The sequence below is a fragment of the Hylobates moloch genome, unplaced genomic scaffold (genome assembly GCF_009828535.3).
Source record: "Hylobates moloch isolate HMO894 unplaced genomic scaffold, HMol_V3 SCAFFOLD_13, whole genome shotgun sequence".
Taxonomy (NCBI): Eukaryota; Metazoa; Chordata; class Mammalia; order Primates; family Hylobatidae; genus Hylobates; species Hylobates moloch.
Genome location: NW_026652288.1, coordinates 99,237,899 through 99,263,935, shown reverse-complemented (window position 1 = coordinate 99,263,935; position 26,037 = coordinate 99,237,899). Strand labels below are relative to the sequence as shown.

The 26,037-nt window shown below is 35.6% G+C and overlaps 1 protein-coding gene across 7 annotated transcripts in view; it reads right to left on the bottom strand.

Moving 5' to 3' along the window:
* TP63 (tumor protein p63) overlaps nt 1-26,037 on the bottom strand; it is a 259,044-nt gene that overhangs the window by 105,108 nt on the left and 127,899 nt on the right. The window contains exon 1 of one of the 7 annotated variants that reach the window (XM_032171903.2): nt 2,763-2,949. The exons of the other annotated variants lie outside the window; for them this stretch is intronic. Within the exon in view, the coding sequence (XP_032027794.1) occupies nt 2,763-2,804 (42 nt within the window). The 5' untranslated portion in view covers nt 2,805-2,949. Of the gene's footprint in view, nt 1-2,762; nt 2,950-26,037 lie in introns of those variants that run through there. 7 annotated transcript variants of the gene reach the window in all.

Genomic DNA, 26,037 nt, shown 5'->3' with positions numbered 1-26,037 from the left:
CCATTTAGTTCGAAAATACTGTAACCCATTTACCAAAGTGTCTTTGCTTCATCATCTAAAACCCCGGATGAGGAATTTTAGTAAATATCTTTTTCTAAGAAGGAGTTTGAGATCCTCCCCACTCACACATACACATACACACACTTACACCACACACACAGCCCAGTTTTGTTTTGTTTTGTTTTGCCAGAAAGTTGAAATTAAAACTTGATCTGTGAAGAAGTTCCTTTCTTTTGACCCTCTCTATCTCCGAGTCTGAGACCATTCCCAGAGGCTCTGTCTTTCCTGGCCCGACACTGGGGAGTGGAGCTTGCTTGCGGCCTCTCCGCTGTACCCAAGGGTAGAGCCTTCAGCCTTGCCTGTTATATCCTGCTCATGTTCTCCTCCCTTCCGGACCATTTCCTGTTAATTAGCAGCTCCCCCAAATCCAGATCTGCTAAGGGTTGGGGAAGAATTCAAAAGTTGTGGAAAAAGGAGTAGAGAAGAAACAGTGTTCTTACATAGTTTTTGAGTTATCAACTCAAAGAAATTGCTAGCAAATTAAACCATACATTTATTTGAAGTCAAAGAACGAGTTACAGTTTTTAAATAATTTTCACTCTTACAGGGAGTTTTATGCCTTTTTCATTTTTAATTTACCCAATGTTTAACAATTCTTGTGTGATAATATTAGGTTGCTTTTTCTGTATTGACAGTTACTAATAAACATAAATCCCCATACATGATCACTTTTATATTAAATTCATGGTTCTCAGAGCTATGTGGTCCCAGGCCTTTCATATACTTAGATGTAGCACTGAATTTTTACAGAGGACTAGATATGAAAGCATAATCCTGTACAGAAAGAAAGTTGTTCTTACGTAATAGAATGGAAATCAAGCCATGAAATTATAACCTAATACATGCACTGGTGGAAGGATACGAAAGTCATGCAGGCAACATGCAAAAAGACATAGAAAGGTAGGGAAGTGCAGCCATGTTTTTTACAGATATTTTTCGTCGACCTTAGCAGCATTCCAATAGAAAACAGATAAGTGATGCCTTTTGTAGCTCTTGATTACATATTTACCTAAAGTTTTGAAAAACTAAAACCTGTGTATAAAACTATTTTCTTTCATAAGCATGCCATATTCTCACATACAACATGACTCTTTTGCCTCCATAAAAGGAAATAATTTCTACAAATATCTTCTAATCACAACATTAATGCAACTGCTTTCTTTCACATTATATTTAACCTAAAAATAATCATTTCTTGCCACTTTACATCAACCTTGTGCTTCACTTAGAGATATCAATGAACAGATTTTGCTTCTCCCATTTGACTTACAAGATCCTAGGCGGCTTATAAATACTGTGTGTGAAATAGTTCATGAATAAAGACAAACAAACTCAGGTATGATATGATGGACAGATCATTTTCTGAATGATCAAAACTGGACAAAATTGGATCCAATAGAATCAAGAAGATCTTAAAAGCTAATCCTATTTAAAAACAAATTGGTAACATTTTAAGCTAACTTTCAATATTACAGCAAAACAAGAAACTCAAGTTTCTCTACTGAGGACAAGCAAGCCTGCTTGAATGTTTTAAAGAAAAATAGGCACTTCCTTTTCCCTCTTTAGATAACTCGATATTTCCCCTGTTGTATTTACACAGTTCAGGAGTCTAGACAATAGCGTGGTCAATACGATAGCACAGTCCCTGCTTTGCAGCCCTCTGCTCCACTCTTCCTCTTGCGGTCTGCACCGGACTACTATGCATTTTGTTTTGATTTTTAAGGAGCTCAATTTGAGTACTCTAGTCCACTTTTCCAAGCACTCACCTGCAAGCATTTTTATCTGAAACACCGAACTCTCTCTCTCCACAACACTCCCCCCATCCACCCAATCTGATTAGTGTCAACACAGCTGCCCCATTCTGAGGAATGTAAACTAATATTGTTGTTAGACCTCCCTCAACCTTAGGAAACTTCCTCAAAGTCTTACAGTCTCTTCAGGATTTTTTTTTTTTTTTAATCTCTGTGCACAAGTTTAAATACCTAAGACAAACATGCTGAGAAGAGATCAGAAATGCAAATAATCAATCCCTTAAGTAAAATCCTGTATGGTATAATACACATTTACATGTATGCATGTATAAATATTTAACAATGCATCCCTCCAAAATAACTTTATTTGTCATCACACGTGAAAGTACAAGTCACCCTCCAGACGACAGAAACGTTATTACAGCCCCTTCTGGATTTAGGTGGGTCTCTGGATTGACAGACTTAAAAACAAAGATGGCTTTAAAAAATCTCACCTGATTATTTTGAAAAAAGCTTCATTTGCTTTTAAGATGAAGTCTGGAAATAGAACTATGCTAAGAAGTTAAGACACAGTCAACTAATTTTTCTTACTGGTACATGAATACCCATCAGAGGATTCATTGCGATGTATCTAGCAGAGTGTGATCTGCTCTCTGAGTCTGTTTTTATAAAAAGCGATTTTATAAACTCCTGAATATTATTTTTTCAATACATAATGTCACCCAGATTTTATTTTCTTTTTCATCTTCTCCTACTGTTTCATCTCCTACTTAATAAAAAAAAAAATCTTACAGCCACCACAGAAAACATTAACCAAGAAAAGGAGATTCCTATATACAATTTGCAAAACATTACATTGGGTGACCGAGAACCGCAAATACGTAAGTTTTTAAAAAAAAATAAAAATTAAAAAGCATCTCTAAGTGGAGTGCTAAAATCTAAAATCCTTACCTCACTAAATTGAGTCTGGGCATTGTTTTCCAGGTACAACATGTTAGCTGTAAGATTGATCAATGCTGCTGTCCTTTCTTCTGGCTCCAGGATTTTGCCAACCCCCCCACCCCCTCTGAGACCCTTACAATGTGAATCTACTAAGAAGATAACAGAACTCAAGTCCCTCTCTCTCTTTCTCTCTCTGTACATAATTTAAGGTTTCCTAATATATACCCAACTATAGGCATGAGGAGGCGGGACTCTTCTCTTTACCTGTCCAATCCATCAACTTCCACCTGGACTCCTCCACTCCAATGGAGTGAGGCCTCTCCCATCTCATTAAGTAGTTAGAATTCCTTATCACCAATCTTTAAAAGAAAAAGAAAGAAAGAAAGAAAAAAAAAACCCAGGAGACAGACAGGTAAAACTTTCCCTGTCTCTTTCATAAGAAAGTGCACTCTCTTTTAAAAACAAAACAAATCTCCCCAAACAAACCGCACCACCACCACGATTTACAGAAGGCATTTCAGAAAGTTATTTTACTCTTTGTAACTGAAAAGTAAACTTCAGGAAAACTTTTTAGAAGGCTCCTTTTTTAAAATCTAGATTTGGGGTTTCAAGAATGATTACACAAAGTTAGAAATTAGGAGAGAGTACTCAAATCCACGGTTACATTTAACCAATATAAAAAATTAAAACCCACTGCCTGAGAGCTAAAGAGTTTTAAACTTATTTTCCCCAGAGAAATGCCAGTGGTTTCATATCAAGCAATGACAAAATAAGCTACCTGATTTTTTTCGAGCATGTTTCAATAACAAGTTAAACCACCGGTCCCGTTAACTTATAAAAACAAACAAACATCCATATTATGTACGGGAAATAGGAATCCTGATAAATGTGTCCTTTCTTTTTTTTCTTTTTTAACAAAACTCTTATCTATTTGAATATTTCTTTTCTCTATTTTATTGTACCCAGTTTATACTAATTTTTTTGCTTGTGAATAGGTAATAAAAATGATTACTGCACATGATGCATCTATGTAAATGATTAGAATAAGTATTAAAGCATAAGATATCAATTGGCTTTTGTCTTAAAAATACATTTACACAAATACGTACCAACATTCATGTAGAATCTGGCCTTGGTACGAAGATTTAGTGGAGATGAAATGCACCCTAATGGTTATCACCTGATTCATTAAAATACTCTCTTTACTGCTGAGTATTTGTAATTCAGTTAGATTTATTTCTCAACATCATCCTACGCCCTCCCACCCAGGAACCCAGTTTCCTCTATTTTGCTTGAAAGGTTGTAAGTGGCCAAGATAACTATAAGTGAAAATTGTGATTTCTTCTAAAACTTAGAAGATACAAAGTTTAGAAGAGAATTGGAAGCCAGAAGAGATTAGAACATACATTTCAGAAACAAAGTTTGCAAATATGTTCAGGATTTGCCTCTCCTTTACTTCTACCTTTGCTTCCATAAAATTTATGCACTTAAAGGATGACGTGGTCATTGGCTGATATATAAGACTCATAGGTTACTGGTAATAATGCTTCCTTCTTTTATACACAAAACCCAAAAAACTCCCATAATATAATTTGACCTTGAGTATGCAAGAATATGACTGTACTCTGTAACACTACAAATTTATATCAGACAAAACATTCATTTCTTCACACGTATATTGGGAAGAATGATCTCTCTTTCTACCTATAATTAACCAAATGAGCACTGCCTAGGAGGCAAAAAAAAAAAAAAAAAACCTACTTACAAAATACAGTATAATTTTTTGTACAATGTATCTAATTCTACACCTACTGACAGCTTAAGAGTCAACAGTAGAAAGCAGATAGTTGCTTCCTTAAAGGTATGCATAATTCCTGTGGCCCCAAAACTTGGATGATCCTGAAAATCATCCAGGGTGCTTTTTAAAAACAGATTTCTGGATGTGGCCCCAGACCTCCTGAATCAGACTCTGCAGGGCGACAGCCCCAACAACTGGATTTGATACAGCCTGCTAGGCAGTTCTGGATGAGTCATGCTTGGGAATCAATGATCTAGAGGAAATGATGCTAGCACAACTGCCTACCAAAGCCATTCCTGAATTGTTTTTTACACTAATGGGACCATATAGCCATTTGAATACCCAAATCTAAGGCTCAGGGTCCCAAGTATTGATATCCACTAAAATGTAAACAAACTTCACCTTTCACGAAGTCAAAAGTTTCCCAGCGAGATTTGATGGATGAAAAAGTCAGATTCCTTCCATGTGCCACCCTCAGCTATCAGCATGAATCCAAATACGGTCTCTGTCTAACATATCTACCAAGATTCTGGACAAAATCTAAGACAATATATCCACTGTGGCTACTTGAGAACTTTGAGTATTTTGGAAGAAAAGAGCACTGGACCGGGAGTTAGGAGATAGGAGCTCCATGCCCTTGGGGCAAGTTACTTAACCACTCTGGATTCAGATTCCTCATTTGTGAAATGAGGGCAGAGCTAAATGATTTCTAAAGACAATTACAAAGATAAGAGCCTGTTTTTGTCCAGAATCAGGGAAGTGATTTAGAGGATATTCCTCTTATTTTACTTGGATATTTATTTGTCCTTCAGTTTGCTCATCTTCATATTGTACAAGTGAAGTAGTCAAGTTGCACAGCTACTTAAGATACTTAAATGACATAAAGAAAAAGGAACAATATATTGGTGGAAAATCCATATTTTTTGCTTTAAGGTGTCCTCACAATGAAAAATTAGCTAATAGTTCATGTAGATTTGAACTCAGCACAAACATTTCCATAAAAGAGCTAAATTAAAGTATACCTGATAATGTTTGATTTCAGAATTAGTGAGTAGCTGATGTAAATATCATGCATTGATTTAAGCAGGTTACAAAGAAGTAACAATTCTCTGCACTCACTAAACAACAATGCTTATACGTGGATCTCAAAGGCTTAGTAACATGCATTAATTTTCCTAACCACCTAGTGGTGTAAGTTAGTATTAGTATGTACATTTTTCAGATAAATGAAGAAATTCAAGGATTTTAAGAGAATGTCCCAAGTCCTCAGTAGTTAGAACAACTCCATTTAGAGCTGTTGCCTTTTCTCAGTCATTTCCTCAGACTTCTTAAAGCTCCATGGTCTCTGAATGAGGGGTCAGCCCCGCCCCCTGGGTAAAAATGCCAGTGCTGTAAAGCCATAGCTTTGGGAATGGAAGGCCAAGATGTCAGATCGAAGCATATGCGTTCCAGAAATAACAAAATGCTAACATTTTGTTGAATATTGTTTTTTAACATCCAACTTTTTATTATAAGTGCTATATTTTCCTATTGTTGTGTTTGTATATGTATTTGTGCATGCATACATGCGTGTGTGTGTGTGTGTGTGTGTGTGTGTGTGTGTGTGTGTGTGTGTTTAGGTATGTCTGGTCTTTCGAATTTGCATACAGTATTATGGTTTGTTTTTTGGTGTAGGAAAATTCTAATTTTTTCATAGTCAACTTTACCATTTTTTCTTTTATGACTTACTGTGTTTCAGACATAGCGTGAAAGGCCTTTCCCAGCCCAATGTAAAATTTTGCAACCATATTACAATATTAGGATTTTTGAATGTTTTCACATGCAGGTCTTTTAACTTTCCACAATGTGTGTCTGTATGAAAAACAAAGGAAAATCCACTCTCACCAATCAAAAACTGATCTTTATTATTCATTGAATAATATATATTTGTCTCAGATTTGAAATGCCATTTTTATAAAATACCGATGTCAATGGCTCCATTTGACATCCCTATGTGAAAAAGTTAAATAGTTATACTGGATTTTTTTGGTTTGTTGTATTTTTATTTTTTATCTTTTTCCTGAATATTTATGATCCATGGTTGTTTGATTCCTTGAATACAGAACTAGCAGGTACAGGGACTGACAATCAATGCTTCTATGTTTTAGTAACAAATCTACCTGAATGCTGAATGAGGGCAAAAAAGGAATATACAGCAATGTCTTCACTCTCTTTCCTCCCTGCTAGAGCTCCCTCACTATCACTTCATCTTTCCTAAAGTGCAACTGTGATCATGTCACTCCTCAGGGTGTCCCAGTGCCAACAGGACCAGACAAATTATTTAGAACGGCATTCAAGGCCCTTTAAAATCTGGCCCCAAACTACCGTTTCAGCTTCACTTTCCTTATAATCCACTCTGCTTAGCAAATGCGGACCCCAGCTGGCTATTTTTGTCCTTCTGTTCAATCCGGTCCCTCAGTTTAGAATGCCTTCATTTGCTTTCCTGATATATTCAAATACTTTTAGATTCTTTAAACCCTACCGATGTGAGAATTTCTCTAAACCCTAGTTGAAGTTAAACCTTCTCTTATTTTACATGAATATAAATAAAAGCAGTAATAAAATTCTACCGTTCAATGCAAAAAGTTGTATACTTAACTCTCTCCTCAACAAGATTACGAAGTTTTTGAAGTCAGAATACATTTATGTTCATCATGTCACGTTTAGTACTCTAAAAGCTCGGTGAGTATTAGCTCAATTAAACAGTTCTATAATTCTATAAGAAAGAACTAGAATTAGAAGAGTATTTACCCAAAGCATTTATTATGAGACAGACACAGAGAGATGCCTTTTTACAGAGAGATTTTACAGAGAGATGCCTTTTCATCTTGTAAAAATCAAAGTATAGTATCTAATTAAAATAGAAGAGAGAAAAAATATTGCTTTCAATTCAAGCTCTGTATCTCAAGCCCTTAATAATTATTTGCAAAAAGGGACAGTTGTCAGCATGAAAAACCTGTAATAGTCAAAAAGGGTTGGGGTTTTTAGAACATGTGTGAAAGCTAAGAAATGTTGGGGCTTTCCAAGCTGCTGCAGAACAAAACCAATGAGATCTTTTTGATATCAGCTACCATTAATTTGAAGGATGATCAACAGAACACACTGAATAACTTTTAAAGTTCTAATATTGCGTGAATTAAGTGTTTACCTTCCTCTTCTGCCTCAGATAGGTGATAAGAATTAGCATTTGAAAAAGCTACTGAAGGCCACTAAATTAGTCAACAAATCAATTTTTAGTCTGAGGCTAAGTTCCAAAGCAAGATATTAGATCTCTTCCATTTTAGGATGACTAGCTAAGTTCTGAAAAATGGGTAAGTCTTATAGGCATAGAAAGGGAGATGAGTTCTGTCGTAAATCTTACAGTTATATTCTAGATTTAATTTTTTATTTGTATACGTGTTCAAGTAAAAGATAAAATGGTAGACAGAATTGAGATTCTCTCTGCACTTTTTATGGTTAAGGTACTCAAAGCACTTTACGTATAACAAACTCATTTAATTCTCACAAAATTATGCCTGAGATACTATGTTCATTGCTATTGTACAGATGAAGACACTGAAATGCAGATAGATATTTAACAATGGAATTGATATCCGAATCTGTGTATTTTGAGACTGGAATCTACAAACACTGCTTCATTGTTAAATTACATCTTAATATTTACTTTTCCCCCTACTCCTGTATTTATCCTTCTTCAATGTCATGTATGTCCTACAGTTCATTGACCATATAGCCCATGCTATGATTATAATAACAGTATTTTACCGCTTACCTGGATTTAGATAGTGCCTTACTTACAGTTCAAGTAAATAGGTATACAAATGTACAGAGATAAGATAATCTCTCCTCATACTGTTTTGTATTATGGATTTAAAAATGTTAGATTACAAAAATAGTGTGAAATTTAGAAGAAAAAAGTAAAATACAAATAAAAAATGAAAGTCCCTCATTAAAGACTTAAATGTTAGACCTAAAACCATTAAAATCCTATAAGAAAACCTAGGCAATACCATTCAGGCCATAGGCGTGGGCAAGGACTTCATGTCTAAAACACCAAAAGCAATGGCAACAAAAGCCAAAATTGACAAATGGGATCTCATTAAACTAAAGAGCTTCTGCACAGCAAAAGAAACTACCATCAGAGTGAGCAGGCAACCTACAGAATGGGAGAAAATTTTTGCAACCTACTCATCTGACAAAGGGCTAATATCCAGAATCTACAATGAACTCAAACAAATTTACAAGAAAAAAAACAAACAACCCCATCAAAAAGTGGGCAAAGGACATGAACACACACTTCTCAAAAGAAGACATTTATGCAGCCAGAAAACACATGAAGAAATGCTCATCATCACTGGCCATCAGAGAAATGCAAATCAAAACCACAGTGAGATACCATCTCACACCAGTTAGAATGGCCATCATTAAAAAATCAGGAAACAACAGGTGCTGGAGAGGATGTGGAGAAATAGGAACACTTTTACACTGTTGGTGGGACTGTAAACTAGTTCAACCATTGTGGAAGTCAGTGTGGCGATTCCTCAGGGATCTCGAACTAGAAATACCATTTGACCCAGCCATCCCATTACTGGGTATATACCCAAAGGACTATAAATCATGCTGCTATAAAGACACATGCACACGTATGTTTATTGCGGCACTATTCACAATAGCAAAGAGTTGGAACCAACCCAAATGTCCAACAACGATAGACTGGATTAAGAAAATGTGGCACATATACACCATGGAATACTATGCAGCCATAAAAAATGATGAGTTCGTGTCCTTTGTAGGGACATGGATGAAACTGGAAAACATCATTCTCAGTAAACTATCACAAGGACAAAAAACCAAACACCGCATGTTCTCACTCATAGGTGGGAATTGAACAATGAGAACTCATGGACACAGGAAGGGGAACATCACACTCCGGGGACTGTTGTGGGGTTGGGGGAGGGGGGAGGGACAGCGTTAGGAGATATACCTAATGCTAAATGACGAGCTAATGGGTGCAGGAAATCAACATGGCACATGGATACATATGTAACAAACCTGCACATTGTGCACATGTACCCTAAAACCTAAAGTATAATTAAAAAAAAAAAAAAAAAAATGAAAGTCAACTATAAGCGCAACTCTCAGAATTACATTAAGTTTCTATGGTCTTCCTCCTGTGTTTATGTATGTAAACAAGATTGAGATCATATGCAATATAATTTTTTTTAGTTATCATAATATTTTGAGTATTTTTCCCTGTTAAGTATTCCTACAACTAAAAGTACTGGGTCAAATGTTATGGACTTAAGTCACTTCATGGGTATAATATATAATATTTTGAGTATTTTTCCCTGTTAAGTATTCCTACAACTAAAAGTACTGGGTCAAATGTTATGGACTTAAGTCACTTCATGGGTATAATATCAAGTTATTTTCCAAAAAGACTGCACCGAATTACATTTGAATGAGGCTAACTACTACAGAACTGACAGGATTATCTTTTCCAACTTTATAAAGGAAAAAAATATTTTATTTTAATTCCCTTTATTACTAGTGATATTACATGTATTTCAATATGTTCATTAGCCCTCTGCATTTCTCCTTTAAGTGATTTATTAATATATTTTGCCTTACTCCCAATCCCTGCTCTGTTGAGGGAGTACGGTCTTCATTAATAAAGGTTTAACCCTTTAACAGATTCATCAAATATTTCCAAACTGCTTTCCTTTTTAGTATTATATACATTAAAATAAAAACTCTATTTTATTATCTGAAACTCACTTCTTTAGGATTTTTAAAAATACATGTATGTGTTTAAATTACAAATATGTTGTTGAAAATATAGAAAATACACAATATATGGAATAAATTGCAGTCATTTATCCTAGAAACTGCAGGTAGACACCATTAGCATTTTGGTTTATTCTCTTTCAGAGATACATATTACACATAAGTATGTGTTTTACCAGCTGTACACACACTAAATACCAAAGATATATTTTGTTGAGTATGTACATATGTATCTGTGTATACAGATGCATATACCTACTTTTTGAAATTAATCTGCTAAAATGAGTACATTCTCAGTTCATTAAACGCATTGTTAAATTAAATTTTAAAATTAAAAAATTAAATTGCCACATAGTTATTGAATTAATTTAGCTATTTCCAATTAGTTGGGAATTCAATTTGCTTTGATTTTTCTTTACCAGTATAATCATAAAGCAAAAATTATTACACTATTTATTAAAATACACTATCATAAGCAAATTATTCAATTAAAAGACAAAAATATTTTAAAGCCTGATAGATACGTTAATTTCCAAACAGTATACCAGTTTATGCTTAGGCCAACAATGCATTACAGAGCTCGCCTTACTACAACACTAGTACAAGCACCAGCAGCTACTATTATTTAAAATACTTTTTAAAATTTCTTAGAGTAAAAACTCATCAACAAAATTAAGTTCCTCCTATTGCTATTATACGTTATTCATTAAAATAAACATACTCATCTGTACTCCCATTGACTGGTCTACTTTGGAAAGAGAAGGTCTTAAATCAAACTAAATTGTGTTTGAATAGTGATGCGTTTAGTTTCTTTGAACTTTCATCTCTAAAAGCAAAATATCACCTCAAATTATAATATTTATCTTCCCCAATCAGCCCTATGGCACTATTTAGTTTATGATCGATTCCAAATAAATTTCAGTATCTTTTATTATTGTATTTATCAAAATGTGTGTTTCTGAAGATGGCTACTAAATATGTCCTATAAATTCTTATTTTTTAAAGCACTGGATTGTCTTATGTTTGAATAGCCAGATTCAAACTATATATTTCAGTCCCTGGCCCCCCTACTTACTGCCACATCCTCCACAGAGCTGCCACCATGGCAAATGGTCATAGACGCAATCAACTGCCAGCAAAGAATAGTGGAAAGAACTCTGGAATTAACATCAGGAAACCTAGGCTTTGGGTTTCACCTCTTTGATTTTGAGTTAGTCTCTTTTGCTGAACGGATAATGAATAAATATTCACTCAAGTTCATCGCATAACACATCACTTTTCCTTCTGATTCCACACTGTGATATATTATAATACAAGCCCAGATTTTCATAATTCATTCTACCTTGAAACCATAAAAACGAAACCCCTCTTGCATTTCAGGATCATGCATGAAAGGACACTGTTCTAAGAGTCATGAATTTTGGGTTAAGTTCTGCATCTCCCAGTAAATTCATTACATTACTTGAAGCAAGACACTTCCCCTGCCCATGCCTCAGGTTTTCAACCTGTTAATTGGATTTAGTGTTACCATATATTCGGCATCCTATAAAATTGTGATCCTACTCTCCTTGGAGATGGCATTTGTCTGTTTAACCTAGATTTGATTTACTATTGATGAAGACAGACAACGTCCCTCTCAACTTGACATCAGACGTCTGCTCCTTGTGGTATTTCCACCCTAAAGGGCCAGTGAGGCAGCTAATTTTTAGACTAGTTGATTTCTGCCAAGATTTCAGCCCTGGCAATTTTAGGCTTCACTTTTAGTTCCTCAATTTCTCTCTCCTCAGCAGGAATAATAGGTTGGGCAGGAGATGCCTCATTCTTTCTGGAGGCTGTATTTTGAGGCAACTCAGCTTTCTTACGTAAATCTTCTCCACCCTTTCCAGGAAAAAAAAAAAAATCCCTAGGCAAAATAGAAAGGAGGTGTATTTACTTTGAAATCCTAGATGAACTCCAAGTGGGGCGGGGGTTGCATTTTGATCTTAGAGAGTTCTAGCATCCATCTCTGGTTTTAACTGCTGCCAGTCTGCACCTTGAGTTATAGCATATGTGTCCACTAGCAGCCACAGTTCAGTTTTAGAAAATAGGAGAAGTCACAGGTTTGTGACATCAGGAACCCAGGGATAATCCCATCTGTGAATCTCCCATCCAGTATGCACACCACCTTTGCATCATGAACCACGAGGGTGGATAGGTCACTCCGAGAACCCTGTTTTCACTAATCCTCTCTGCTACACTGTTCAGGATTACATTACCCTTAAATCCTAAGTATACAAAAATGGTATATGTAAATGTGGTATCTGTAGCTATCTATATTTTTTAAAGTTCCACTTTTCTCATGCTGTGACTTGCTACAAGGCCTTGACATAGCTATCTAGTCTGTTTGTTTCTCAGCCTCTTGCAAGTACGACAAAGAGTTGGCCAAATCCTGTGAGATTTCTAAAGTCCTTTCTGGGCCTGACATTCTTGGATTTTCTCTACACTTAGAAAGGACACCAGTCCCTCACTATGCAACTGCTTTGATAATGTCTGTTTTGGCAGAAAACAGCCCTTACCGCAAACACAAAACAAGAAAAATTGCATTTTAAGAAGAAGAAGAGAGTCAACATGATCAGGAAAACAGAAAGACTGAAACCTTAGCTGGACCCAGGATAACTGAGATCACTGCCACCGCCAGCAGAGAGGTGGAAGTAATTTAGGTATGACAAACCATACTGTTTCTTAAAACTGGGGAAGCAGCATGGACTGGCAGCTCTCCCAGGCACAGATGTCACCAGGCTGGTGTCATCTTCCTCTGTGACAATAAGCCATGGGAGAAAAAGCACCTGTCTCTGGAAACAATTTCCACTCACTCTAAGTGTGGGGTGTAGGAGATCTTGGTCTAAAACAATAATAAAGACATAAAAATAAGTGCCTTCCTTGTGTCATTTTTGTCCCAGTGACCCTGAGTACAGAAGAGAGTTAAGTGTACATAGAATTAGGAAATAGGGGCCTATAAGTAAGCTATGGAGGAAATTGTTTTCCAAAATGAAAAACCAAATCCAACCTCGAGAGTGCAAGAAAATATTTTGATAAGAACCTAATGATCAGTTGTAGCTTTAAAGTATTCTATGTTTCTGTCTAGGATGATCTAACTTGAGTATTTCTTTTGGAAAAGTCTTATTAGTGGGCAAAGAATGGTGCAGTGATTTCGGGCTGGGTAATAAGAGCTTAAGGATAGGTATCCTGCATTGCAGCTTACAAAGCATACATCTCTTATATTTCACAATTTGGCAGCTCTGTAGACCCTAGTTCCTCTATTATCTCCAACAGGCAAACTCCAACACATTCTTTAACACCCACATAACTGCTACTTCCATTTTACTCCACACTGGTTGAGTGGCTTCTATGTACTTAGCTTGTGCTTGCTAGGATCTGTCTTCTTGCCTTTTTTTGTAATTTCTTGTCTTTTCTAGGCAGTCAGTTGCTCTCTCCATTAACATTTTACTCAATTCTTGGGACACCTATATTATTGTTGATCTGATCTTACTGCCTTTTAGTCATGTTTCCATGAATCCCACACTGAAATAGAAGCTTGAGAGCAAAGGCAATGCCCAATTTAGTTCTATATTTCCTGCAGCTTGGAAAGTATGCAGAGTAAGCACTCACACTCTGCTTGGGAGATGTCTGTTCTGGTTTGATCCATATAAGAAGTCTGTGAAGTTGGCAGAGTCTTATTGTCCTCGATTCTCAGATAAGGAAATGAGGCTCTAGAGGGGTTAAATGTCATATTCAAGTTCATACAATAAACTATACTTAAGGCTGGAGCTTGGAACTCAGGTTTGCTGGCTCCAAATTTCATGCTCCCCTGTGCTACACAGGTTACTCTGTCACAAAGAGATTACTGTCTTGCACGCATGCCTGAACATTGTGCAGGAATTGCATATCAGAGCAAATCACCTTTTTCATTTGCATGCTCTGCAAGGGAAATTGAGAGGTCCTGTGGACACAAATGGCTCCCACGGATTTTCTTTGCAGCTTTTTTCCCTACCTGTTGGTCTTCTGAGCTTCCTACTGTTACAGACACAATGAACTGACTTAACTCCACCTTCCCAAGCCTGATTCACAAGTCGATTAAAAAGTGGTGCAACCAAGTAGGTGTGCCTCTGTGACCTGGGTGGTTAAGCCAGATCTTCTGGCCTATGGAGGCTGTTGGTCTGATTTGGTAAGAAAACATCATCTGCATTGATCATGAACTAGACAATTTTGTAATAATGTCACAAAGAGATTAAAAAATACTCAAGAGGAGTGATGCGTTTTAAAAATATAGGTGATTTCCAGCAAAGACTGAAATTTACTTTAGAGTTAATATACCTGTTGCTTAAAAGTAGAGGGAAACTATAGACTGTAGCCCCCTGATAATGATGAAATCATTTCTTCACACGGAATTCAGTATGAGTGTTGTATTTAAATCACAAAAAGAAATGCATAGCAAAGTCAGGCTTCATTATAAATAATAGAAAGACACACACATACATAAGCTATGGGAAAGCTGGCTTCAGAAAAATAAAAAATAAAGCTAAGGAATTATTTGTAACTCAGTTGCTAAGTGAATGAAATGGTAATATTACACCGATCTTAATCATTTACTTATATTCTCTTCTTTAAGTATTTTTTTGATTCACGAGGTTTTGTGATAGTTTCTCTATGGGGTAAGGGATTTAAGCTACAAAGTTAAAGGGCTGAGTTGATAACAATGTAAGTGGTGTGACCAGATCTATAAGATTGTGGACAAAAAAGGGAACTGATATTTCAGTCTAAGCATCTCTTTAAAAGATATATTCAGCTTCTTTTCTCCTAACTCATTCCTCAAAATATCCACATTCTTACAATTCCTATTTAGCAACAATAATAAGTTCTTGGTCATGATCAACAGCTAGAAGACTACTTAAGCAAATTAAAACTCATGCACAATCCTCACCCATCAGACAAGTTCTACTTTCGATTCCATTATGACTCTAGAATGGAAAAGGTCAAAAATGTTTACTGGTTCACATAATAGGAAAGATTGTCAAATTTGAGTTTTTCATCCTCTTACAGGGAATCAAGACAAAAAAAAATGAAGGCTAAAGTAAATAATAGCTGATTAAAAATTAGTTGATTTGATTTTATTGATACATGAAACTATAGACCCATTCAGTGTATGTTAATACTAGAAGTGTGTTAGAGGCCATCAGTTAGAGACCATTTTACTTCTCCCACATACACATGTAGACAAACACATTTCCTTTCAAACACTAACTGAATGCTTTATTGTACATTATCCTGCAATAAGACCTAAAGAAGAATAAGACTTGGCCAGGCCCAGTGGCTCATGCCTGTAATCCCAGCACTTTGGGATGCCAAGGCAGGCGGATCACTTGAGGCCAGGAGTTCGAGATCAGGAGGCTGAGGCAGGAAAACCGCTTGAACCCGGGAGGCGGAGACTGGAGTGAGCTGAGATTGTGCCATTGCTCTCCAGTCTAGGTGACAGAGCAAGACTCTGTCTCAAAATAAAATAAAAATAAACATAAAAAAATAACAGGGTGAGTTAGGTGAGCCTGGAATGCCATGAGATGGAAGACAGAGTAGGAAAGATATGTTGGAATAAGACTGTGGTGGACTTGAATTATCTGTATCCTTCTCATACTTGAAGTAAATATGAGAAATACACTTCAGCTTTAAGCTTCCAGAAAGGTTTATGATTTAACTTCCCTAGATCACCTCTTATTTCCTATGACTTGATATTTCAATTCCTTGGATTGCAAATGGAAGCCTTTCATGTCAATTGAAAGGATATTTAAAAGACCCTAGAATTTTGGGAACTGTCTTCTGCTATTGCTATCACCAAAGATCAACATCAACCTCTCTTCTCCCTCTTATCCTGCGTAGAGAAGTGTGCCAAGTCCACCCAACTGTCACAACAGCATTTACCCTCTGACCCTCAGCAAACAATTGCACAGGATGCCTTTTTAAATTGCTGGATGCTACACTCTTGTTTCTTTGAAGACTGACCTGCAGGGCTAATTAGAGAGTTCAACTCTCTGCCCATCTGAGACTAACATTTACATTTAGGTCTGTAAGGCAAAACCAGTGCTCCTAACAGATCCCTAGCTTTGGAGGACTCTAACCTAGCATAGGCTGGCTTTTGTTTTCAGGATAAATTTAGGAATTCAAACATAAAGATCCATTTCTTCATTGCTACTCTTCTATAGGATTGTGAGCCTTTAATAGAAAGCAGTCAGTTAAGCACCCACTCCTAAATCCTTTTTTCATTATTTCCTAGGACTATACATGTATTCACCCCTAACTATAGTGCCCCTTTCTCTTCTTAGGCCCCAGCAAGACGAGAAGAGAAAGGAGGAAGCACTCTGTCTCTGTCTCTGGAGGGAAACATGGTGTTCCAAAGATAAGAGATGAAAACGAATGTCAGGCTTATTGTAATGATAATATGAGCAGTAATTGTAAGCAATGATAAAAATAAAACTAAAGAATATTACGTCAAGAGACTTTAGAAATCATATAACCACACATTTTTATTTTAGAGAAAGACAATATGAAATGCAAAGATTGGAAATAAGTGTCCCAATGTTTTGCAACTATTTTTTATATTTCATTAAATTACAGAGACAGGGTCTTGCTATGTTGCCTAGGCTAGTCTGAACCTCCTGGGCTAAGCAGTCCTTCTGCCTCAGCCTCCCAAATTTGCAACTATTTTGTAAGTGTCAAGTGGCTCTCCTTCTCTCCTCATTCTTAGTATTGCATCCCATATTTGAAATAATTACATTACTCATTAAACTATGAGAACTACGTATATTTTTATTTGTGGCCCAAGGCTTATATTTCAAGGGTACCAAAACTTTATCTCAATCATCCCATTCATCTGCCTCAATTTCTGCTTTAAATTCAGTTAAGTGCTGGTGACTATTATAGGTTTCCAATAAACATACTAAGGTAATAGTAAAAGGTAACCTCTGTTTCTCTCTGTGAAAAGTTTTCACTTCTATGTTTGGGCCTTAAAAAAGATATTTAAAAATGTGTGAATTAAAGAGAGATAGAAGGTTAGATATCAGTAAAAAGAAATGAGGACAAGATGCTTACAATATTCAGAGAAGTATAATAGTTGCCCAAGTATATTAGAAGGTACTTTGCAAAAACCTCCATCCAAAGAGCACCCCCAATCAAATAGAAAGACAAAACTAAGTGAAAACAAAGAGAGAGAAAACATGACATATTACGATCTAGGTAGCTGTGTGGAAGGTGGTTTTCATCTTATACTGAAAGGGTAGAACCTAGAACCCAGCAAGAAGGCAGAGTCCTCTGGGTTTGGGGTGAGGAAAAGAAAGTAAGACTGACTTGAGGCAGAATGAGTTTGAAGTTGTAAAAAACTTAACACAGTGGACTCAATAACAGCAAATGACTTCCTTATATGTAGTTTACAAGTCAATTTCTTTCTTTCTTTCTTTCTCTTTCCTTTCTTTTTCTTTTCTTTTTTTTTTTTTTAAGACAGAGTTTTACTCTTGGTGCCCAGGCTGGAGTGCAGTGGCACGATCTTGGCTCATCACAACCTCCGCCTCCCAGGTTCAAGCGATTCTCCTGCCCCAGCCTCCCAAGGAGCTGAAACTACAGGTGCCTGCCACCACGCCTGACTAATTTTTTGTATTTGTAGTGGAGATGAGGTTTCACTATGTTGGCCAGGCTGCTGGTCTCAAACTCCTGACCCCGTGACCTGCCCGCCTCTGCTTCCCAAAGTGCTCGGATTACAGGCGTGAGCCACCATGCCTGGCTGTCAATTTCCTTTCTATAGGAAAAGATTTGTACTTCAATGGCCAACTGCATACCTAAGTGTTGAGAATATATTCGATAACAGTACTAGCATTTTGTATAGCACTTCATAGTAACAGATGATTTGCTGTATCTGATGCCCTATGTGAAAGCACTTCATACTTGGCTGGGAGTCAAAAGGTCTGGGTTCTGATACTTTCTAGGTTGGTAGCCGTGGGGAAAATTGGAAACTCTACTTTTACAATTATTAAATAGGGATAACAACACCTACATCATCTCATTTACAGGTAACTGTAAGGGTTGTTAAATGAGATGAAATGTTTATAAATTATAAAGTGGGAAAAATATGAGATTATAATACTATATTGAGATTACCAAAACAGCGACGCGTATATCTTTATGTTCTACTTACTGCAAGGCTCCCTTTAAACACAGATGCACATACAATTCCTGTCACATTTTATCTTTAATTATGTCAACCTGAGACTTATCAGCTCACAGAAGTATTTGGTCACAAGGAAAGATGGTTGTGAAGGTGCTACACATAGTCCTTTTTTAATCTTCTTCCAAGTATAAAATTTGTGTTCTAAAGGAAATGCAGTTTGTTGGAAGAAAGCAATTTTTTTTTTTTTTTTTTTAGACAGAGCCTCGCTGTGTCACCCAGGCTGGAGTGCAGTGGTGCGATCTCGGCTCACTGCAAGCTCCGCCTCCCGGGTTCACGCCATTCTCCTGCCTCAGCCTCCCGAGTAGCTGGGACTACAGGTGCCCGCCACCACGCCCGGCTAATTTTTTTGTATTTTTAGTAGAGACGGGGTTTCACTGTATTAGCCAGGATGGTCTCGATCTCCTGACCTTGTGATCCACCTGCCTCGGCCTCTCAAAGTGTTGGGATTACAGGCGTGAGGAAGAAAGCAATTTTTTCTTTAGACAAACTATAAATATGAAGCTAAGAACTTCGTGTTTTTTGTTGTTTTTGTTTTTGTTTCATATTCAGCTATATTTTCTGATCTTCAAAAGACAGAATACATGGATATATGTTCTCTTACTTTCTAGGGGAATTATAAGCCAGTCACTTGCATATTATAATGATGGAGTTAAAGGCCAGACAGCATGGGTGGTTAGATCTGATGACTTTTGTGATCTCAAAGTTTTCTATGATTTAACAAATACCCTCACATGACATAAACTAGAAAAAAAAAAAAAGCCATTGATGGAGAGAGGATGATTAAACAATATTTGTAAGGTCACTGGGTATTTATATTTGGTGATTTAATGACTAGAAAATTATTCTAGTCTCTGTTAAAGAGCAAAGTTACCTAAAAAAAAAAAAAATGTGGCAGCCAGTATTGTTCTTTAACTCTCCTAGGAATCAGCTTCTGAATTTTGAGTCATGGTCTGCTAAAAGGAAACAATTTTGGCTTGGCAACTTACTCTCTTTGTGTGAATTAACAAGATGTGTACAAAATTAATGAAAGCATACTCAGAGAGATCTCTAACAGGGTCCATCAACCTTATTAAACACAGCTTTACTTCACAATGGTTTCTTGGAGCCATAATGGCCTGAAGCTGTCTGAAAGATTTACTGTCTAAGGACTTTGACCCAAAATAAGATTTACAAGGGAAATTTTTGAGGAGTAAAATAAATGCAAGAATGAGAATTACTCAGAGGAATGAGTCTGACACAATCAGAAGGGATTAAAAATACAGTAAATGCCTTACTTGGTACAGTAGAAGTTTCTTTTTTCAGATCCAAACGTTGTAGGAGAAAGTGCATACAAAACATTGCATCAAGATCAAGATAACTTTTAGAGCGATTGCTTCATATCCTGGTGACTTAGCTTCACAGAGAAAGGGCAAAAACAAATCTTTACCGCTGATCTTTCTTTGGAAATATTTTCACTGATTTATCGATTATGGAGGAGGACCACAGAATAAAAGGAAAGACCCCGTTGTCTCCTTACACTAAGGGGCCTTGATGTTTAAGCATACAGCTGCCTTCAGATGCTCAGATAAAAGACACTAAGTGCAAAGTAGTAGTATTATCTACTTATTACCCCACTTATCTGCTTATTTCTTCCTTGAAGTCTGTCTGCAATATCAATCACTTCTCTGGCAGCTTGTCTCACTACAAAGGGAGGATTTGATCCCCTGCTTAGCCCTCTAGAAGCAGCAGACTCGTGCAAGACTAATTCATTACACCACCAACGCTGTTAGACAAGATTATCAAGGGGTTGGGGTTGGCATGCTCTTACCGCACATTTCTTGAAAATGAGACCGAAATTCAATCTAATTTTCCATTAAATGTGATGGAGTCTAGGCACTAAACAGCATTGAATAACCACCAAATGCATCAGAGGAAAATCCTTGATACTTGCTCCACGTAGATATGAGCTGCTATTAGGTAAAATGACAGTGTGAGAGCAACTATGGAACCTACCAAAAAAGTTTGCTAGTCTCAAGTTGGTATGTATTGATTGGTGAAATACAAAGCTAGTTTCAAGAGATTTTATACAGCATCTAGCTTCTTAAAGGAAGCATCAAAGTATAGTGGAAACAATTAGGGGACCTGGATTCTAGACTGGCTCCATCACCAATCAGCAATGTGATCTAAGGCTTATCACTTCCCTTCTAGGAGCATCAGTTTCCTTATTGGTAAAAAGCATTAGCTAGCTAGTAGGTGATCTCTAAAGCCAGTTTGACTGGTGACATTCTAAGTGAGTGAACAGAGCATTAGGTTATGAAGAAAAACAAACTAGCTCTCCATTAAATGTAAAATAGTTGTTATGCTTGGGAAGATAATACATAAAACTTTGGGCCAGGGACAAAAAGTAAATTAGCAGAATGTCTATATGAACTCCTAGATTCATCATAATGGTTTGTTTATTTAACTGTCTTCATTAGCTGCTCTCAGTACATCAAAGGAGTGTTTCCAAACCCTTACAATTAGTCATGTAAACAAAAGCAAAATTTATCACTCTGCCATGCTCAACAGTTTCCGAAATGCTATCGAATTCCATTGAGAATGATATCTATACTAAAGCCATTAGATTCTCAAACAAATATTAAACAGGGTCATATGCATAGGAAATTTTCAACATATTTTAAGAATAAATGAATCAATCAACAAATTTGCTGAATGTTGATGTGAACTGACCTGCTGATCGACATCAGCAGACACTGCCCAGACATTTACTGCTTTAGCCAAATGAGAGCCAAGATCTCACTCTCAGATAACTGAGCAATCAAGCAAACAAACCTTTACTCAATCACGAGTTGTACTTATACTGTCACGTGTGCCCAAATATTCAACTCAGGAGAGCTAAAAAAGAGTCTGTCACATTATTAACAGGAAGGCAATCATGAAAATTAAAGAAAGTGAGACTATCTTCAAGGCCAATCAGCTGATCAGTGCATTATATTTATATATAATATACAAAAATATACAGAATATATATTTATATATACTAAATATACAGAATATATATTTATATATACTAAATATACAGAATATATATTTATATATACTAAATGCACAGAATATATATTCATATATACTATATATATTTATATATACTATATAAATATACAGAATATATATTTATATATACTATATAAATATACATTATAGATATTTATATATAATATATAAAATATACATTATAGATATTTATATAATATATAAAATATACATTACACAGTATATGTAATATATAAAATATACATTATATAGTATATGTAATATATAAAATATACATTATACATTATATAGTATATGTAATATATAAAATATACATTATATAGTATATGTAATATGTAAAATATACATTATATAGTATATATAATATATAAAATATACTATATATATTTAGATATAATATATAAAATATACATTATATATTTGGATATAATTTAAAAATATACATTATATATTTAGATATAATATATAAAAATATACATTATATATTCAGATATAATATATAAAAATATACATTATATATTTATATATACATATGTCTCAGCTTTATCATAAATGTCACCTGCAGGTAGAATAACATGAAACAATAATAAAGAAAACATATCTTTGAGATCTCATTCAACGTGGAGCTCCTGAACAATAGCCACATTTTTACTTGTTTAATGTTAGTATAAAATATTATGGGTACCTTTTAATTAGTCATACATACTAACCTGTTCACTAATGAAGTTAAGTGGCTTTTCATAACATTTAATTAAGCCAAAAATCCAAAGAGATAATGCACTTAGAATGGTAGTAGATATACATTGCCTGTTGTTGTGAGGAGCAAGGGTAATAAAAGATGTGAAATAACTTTTTAAACAGTAGAGCATTACTCAAACATATTTATTTGTTTGTTTTTGATGAATAAGTATCATTCTTCAAATCTTTACTGCAATTAGCTTTAGTTCATCCAAACAAAAACCTCTGACATATTACATGATTTATACAGTGGAAGTGACTGATACATTTCAAGAGAAAATTTGCAGTATCAAACATTTTGTCTTGCCTAACAATCTGTAGAGATGACTTGGAGTAGCCTCCTCAAATTTGCATAAACTCAGAGAAAAATGTTCTTTACAATGAAAAAGAAGGGACAGCCTTCTAGGCATAATAATATTCAATAATTCCCCAAAGGCGTAAACTGTTGCTGCTTAACTTTGCTGCAAATTTCTTAATAGATGCGAAAATAATTTTCTTTTTTTTTTTGAGACAGAGTCTTGCTCTGTTCGCCAGGCTGGAGCGCAGTGGCACGATCTCGGCTCACTGCAGCCTCCGTCTCCCGGGCTCCAGCAATTCTCCTGCCTCAGCCCCCCAAGTAGCTGGGATTACAGGCATGCGCCACCATGCCCAGCTAATTTTTGTATTTTTAGTAGAGACGGGGCTTCACCATGTTGGACAGGCTGGTCTCAAACTCTTGACCTCAGGTAATCCACCTGCCTCGGCCTCCCAAAGTGCTGGGATTACAGGCGTGAGCCACCACACCTGGCCCAAAATAATTTTAATTTAATATTTACACATTCCAGATGAATAGAAAGCAACAGATAAAAAATTCTAACAAGGATGGTGCCCCAGTGATAAGGATTGTGTCTGGTTTTCAAAACTTAGATCAAGGCAATATGCAGCATTTAGAAGATTCAGATTGTACCACTTTTCTAAAGGTGCTAACAATTTAGTTCAAGAGATGAGGCTACTACCGCCTCAAACCATTCAACAAACGTTTGCTAAAAATGAACAGGTGCCAGGCTTTATAATATGTTTAGCACAAAAAAAGGTATAATTTCTGATTTCATGAAGTTGTATCCCTGGTAAACAATCTGTGGTAAGTTATGAACCAGTCTGTGACTTATTATTGGAATATAATTAATGGTAACAAATGTTCATCTTTTTAAAAAATGTATTCAGCCAAATTTAGAGTGTAACATGAGTAGGCAAATAGGATAAGATAATTTTAATTCAGAAAAAAACAGCATTAAAATAGGGACACTTTTATGCTCTGAATAATCTTTCACTGAAGGTCAGTGACACGGAGGAAGTCCAGCAACTTAATTGCCTACAATGGCTACTTGGAAACATTTTTAAATGTCTAAATAGGTACAGCCATTTTTAAAGTTTTCTTTTGATACATCCTATATGGTATATAAACCATTTAATTGGGTATATTTATTATAATCATATTTGTACTCACAGACCATATTAATTTTATTAATTGGATTAATTCTAATTATTTTAAAGGAATACCAATCAAGTGGAAGAATACCAAGAAAAGATCATAGTTCTTACATCCACTGGACACATAATTTCTAATCCAAACTCATGGTAGAGCTGGCTTGTCAGACTGAAATAACCACAAACGTATACACATAAATAGGAACATCTATAATAGTGTTTTACTGTCCAATATTCTCAAAGGAACTGACTAGAATAACATTTAATGAGATAAAATTATGCTTTCATTTTTACCCAGAATAAAGTTCTACTGTATTATTCAACTTGATCCTCACATGGAATCAAGGTATTGGAAGATGATAGAATTTATAGTGCCTTTAATGCAGTATTAAATATTGAAAAAATACATATATGCATAAACAGAGTCAGAGAATGACAACAGTGACCATTTGTTAACCACTTTTTAAGGCAAGACATGATTCTGAGCATGGTTTGTTTTAATTCTCACATCAGCCTATGAGGAAGGTACTATTATAATCCACAATTTACAAATGAGGTAATGAAACAAGGAGATGAAATAACTTGCCTGATGTTACACAAATAGTTTCAGATGTGAGCTTCAAAGAGGTCTTCTGCAGCCAGATTAATCTGCTTTTGTTCTGACCCCAGATTGAATCTTCTCTGGCCATCTCTGTGAACATACCTATACTTCCTGTAAATGTCATTTACTAGGAAGTTATAACTCTGTGCTTTTTTGCTGTTGTTCAGCTCCATGCTTTATCCATTACATTCATTTAATCTGTACATGAAGTCTCACTATGGCACCCACCTGCCACTGTCAAATACGTTATCAGTACATTCTCTTATAACAACCTAATATTAAGTCAACTATAAAATGGCAAGTCAATCCTTAATGCACAGTGGGTGATATTGTATCATAGGCCATTGCAGTGCATATGTTTTGGAATTTTTGGTCAAAAGTGTTTATAATAAGGAAAAAAAACCAATTGTTTAATAATAGTGCGTTGACTTTAAAATAATTTTTTACTATTCGTCTTTCAGGATTTTAGAGCAGTTTGACTAATGATTATCTGGAGGTTGCAAAAGCAGTTTTAAAAAGTAACATGCAACTACCTACGTTTGTGATTCGAGATATTTTAAAAGAATTACATAATTATGAGAATAACATCGCTACCAAAATAAAAGAGGAATTTGATGTTGATGCTGGTAAAATATTGTAACTTCTATACAAAATCACCCCTTAAATTGTTTATTTAAAACAGCCCCTTGTGTTCAATTACTGACCTAAAAAAGTAAATATTAAAGAAAAGCCCACATTTATTGAACCAATGCTATTGTGATAAGCTGTTTATATTTACTATCTCAATTAGTTTTCACAATAATCACATTAATCCCATTTTGCAAAACAACAGCAACAGCAACAACAAAACCCCTAAAATCTAGAGATGGTTAGTTATTCATACACGCGGGGTGTTTGAACACAGAGCCTGAAGTACTTAGTTCTTAAATCTCTAATAATAAAATACTACTTAATTTGTTTTATGTGCTGTGCTGGCATACTGTATGTGATTTCACATATATGTTATTATTCTAAAAACCTGGATTAAATATCAATTATTTAGATTATTGTAAGTGATGAAACTGACACTGGAGAGGGTTAGTGACATGTGTCAGGTCACATCACTAAATGGTATAGAATTCATGACCGCAATCTAGGGTCCAAAACTTCTAAGGTAGCTCTTTTGTCTCTGTACGACAGTCTGTTTTTTGAGATATTTGAGTCTGGACATTCTTTCCTCCTGTAATTAAGCCATAAGATGATGACTTATTTCCATTGCCTATCAGACAATTTAGTATCCTAGACTCTATATGGTAAAACTTGAGACTCATGGTTTTCCAACCATGAGCTCCTGTTTAGCTGAACTTCCTGATGAGTATGGCTGTTTCATCATATTGTTCCAGAGGAGTTAGAAATGAAAATCAAACTTCAAATTGATTCAAATTCTGGGGATATCTTCAAATACAAAACTAGCAAAGAAAATGACTATTCCATTCTTGGCCATTCAGATTTTAGCCAGAGAAAGCAAGAAATTAAATTTTTATAACACTATGAAAAGCATCCTGATTCCACCACATAAACTGAAAGATTGGTA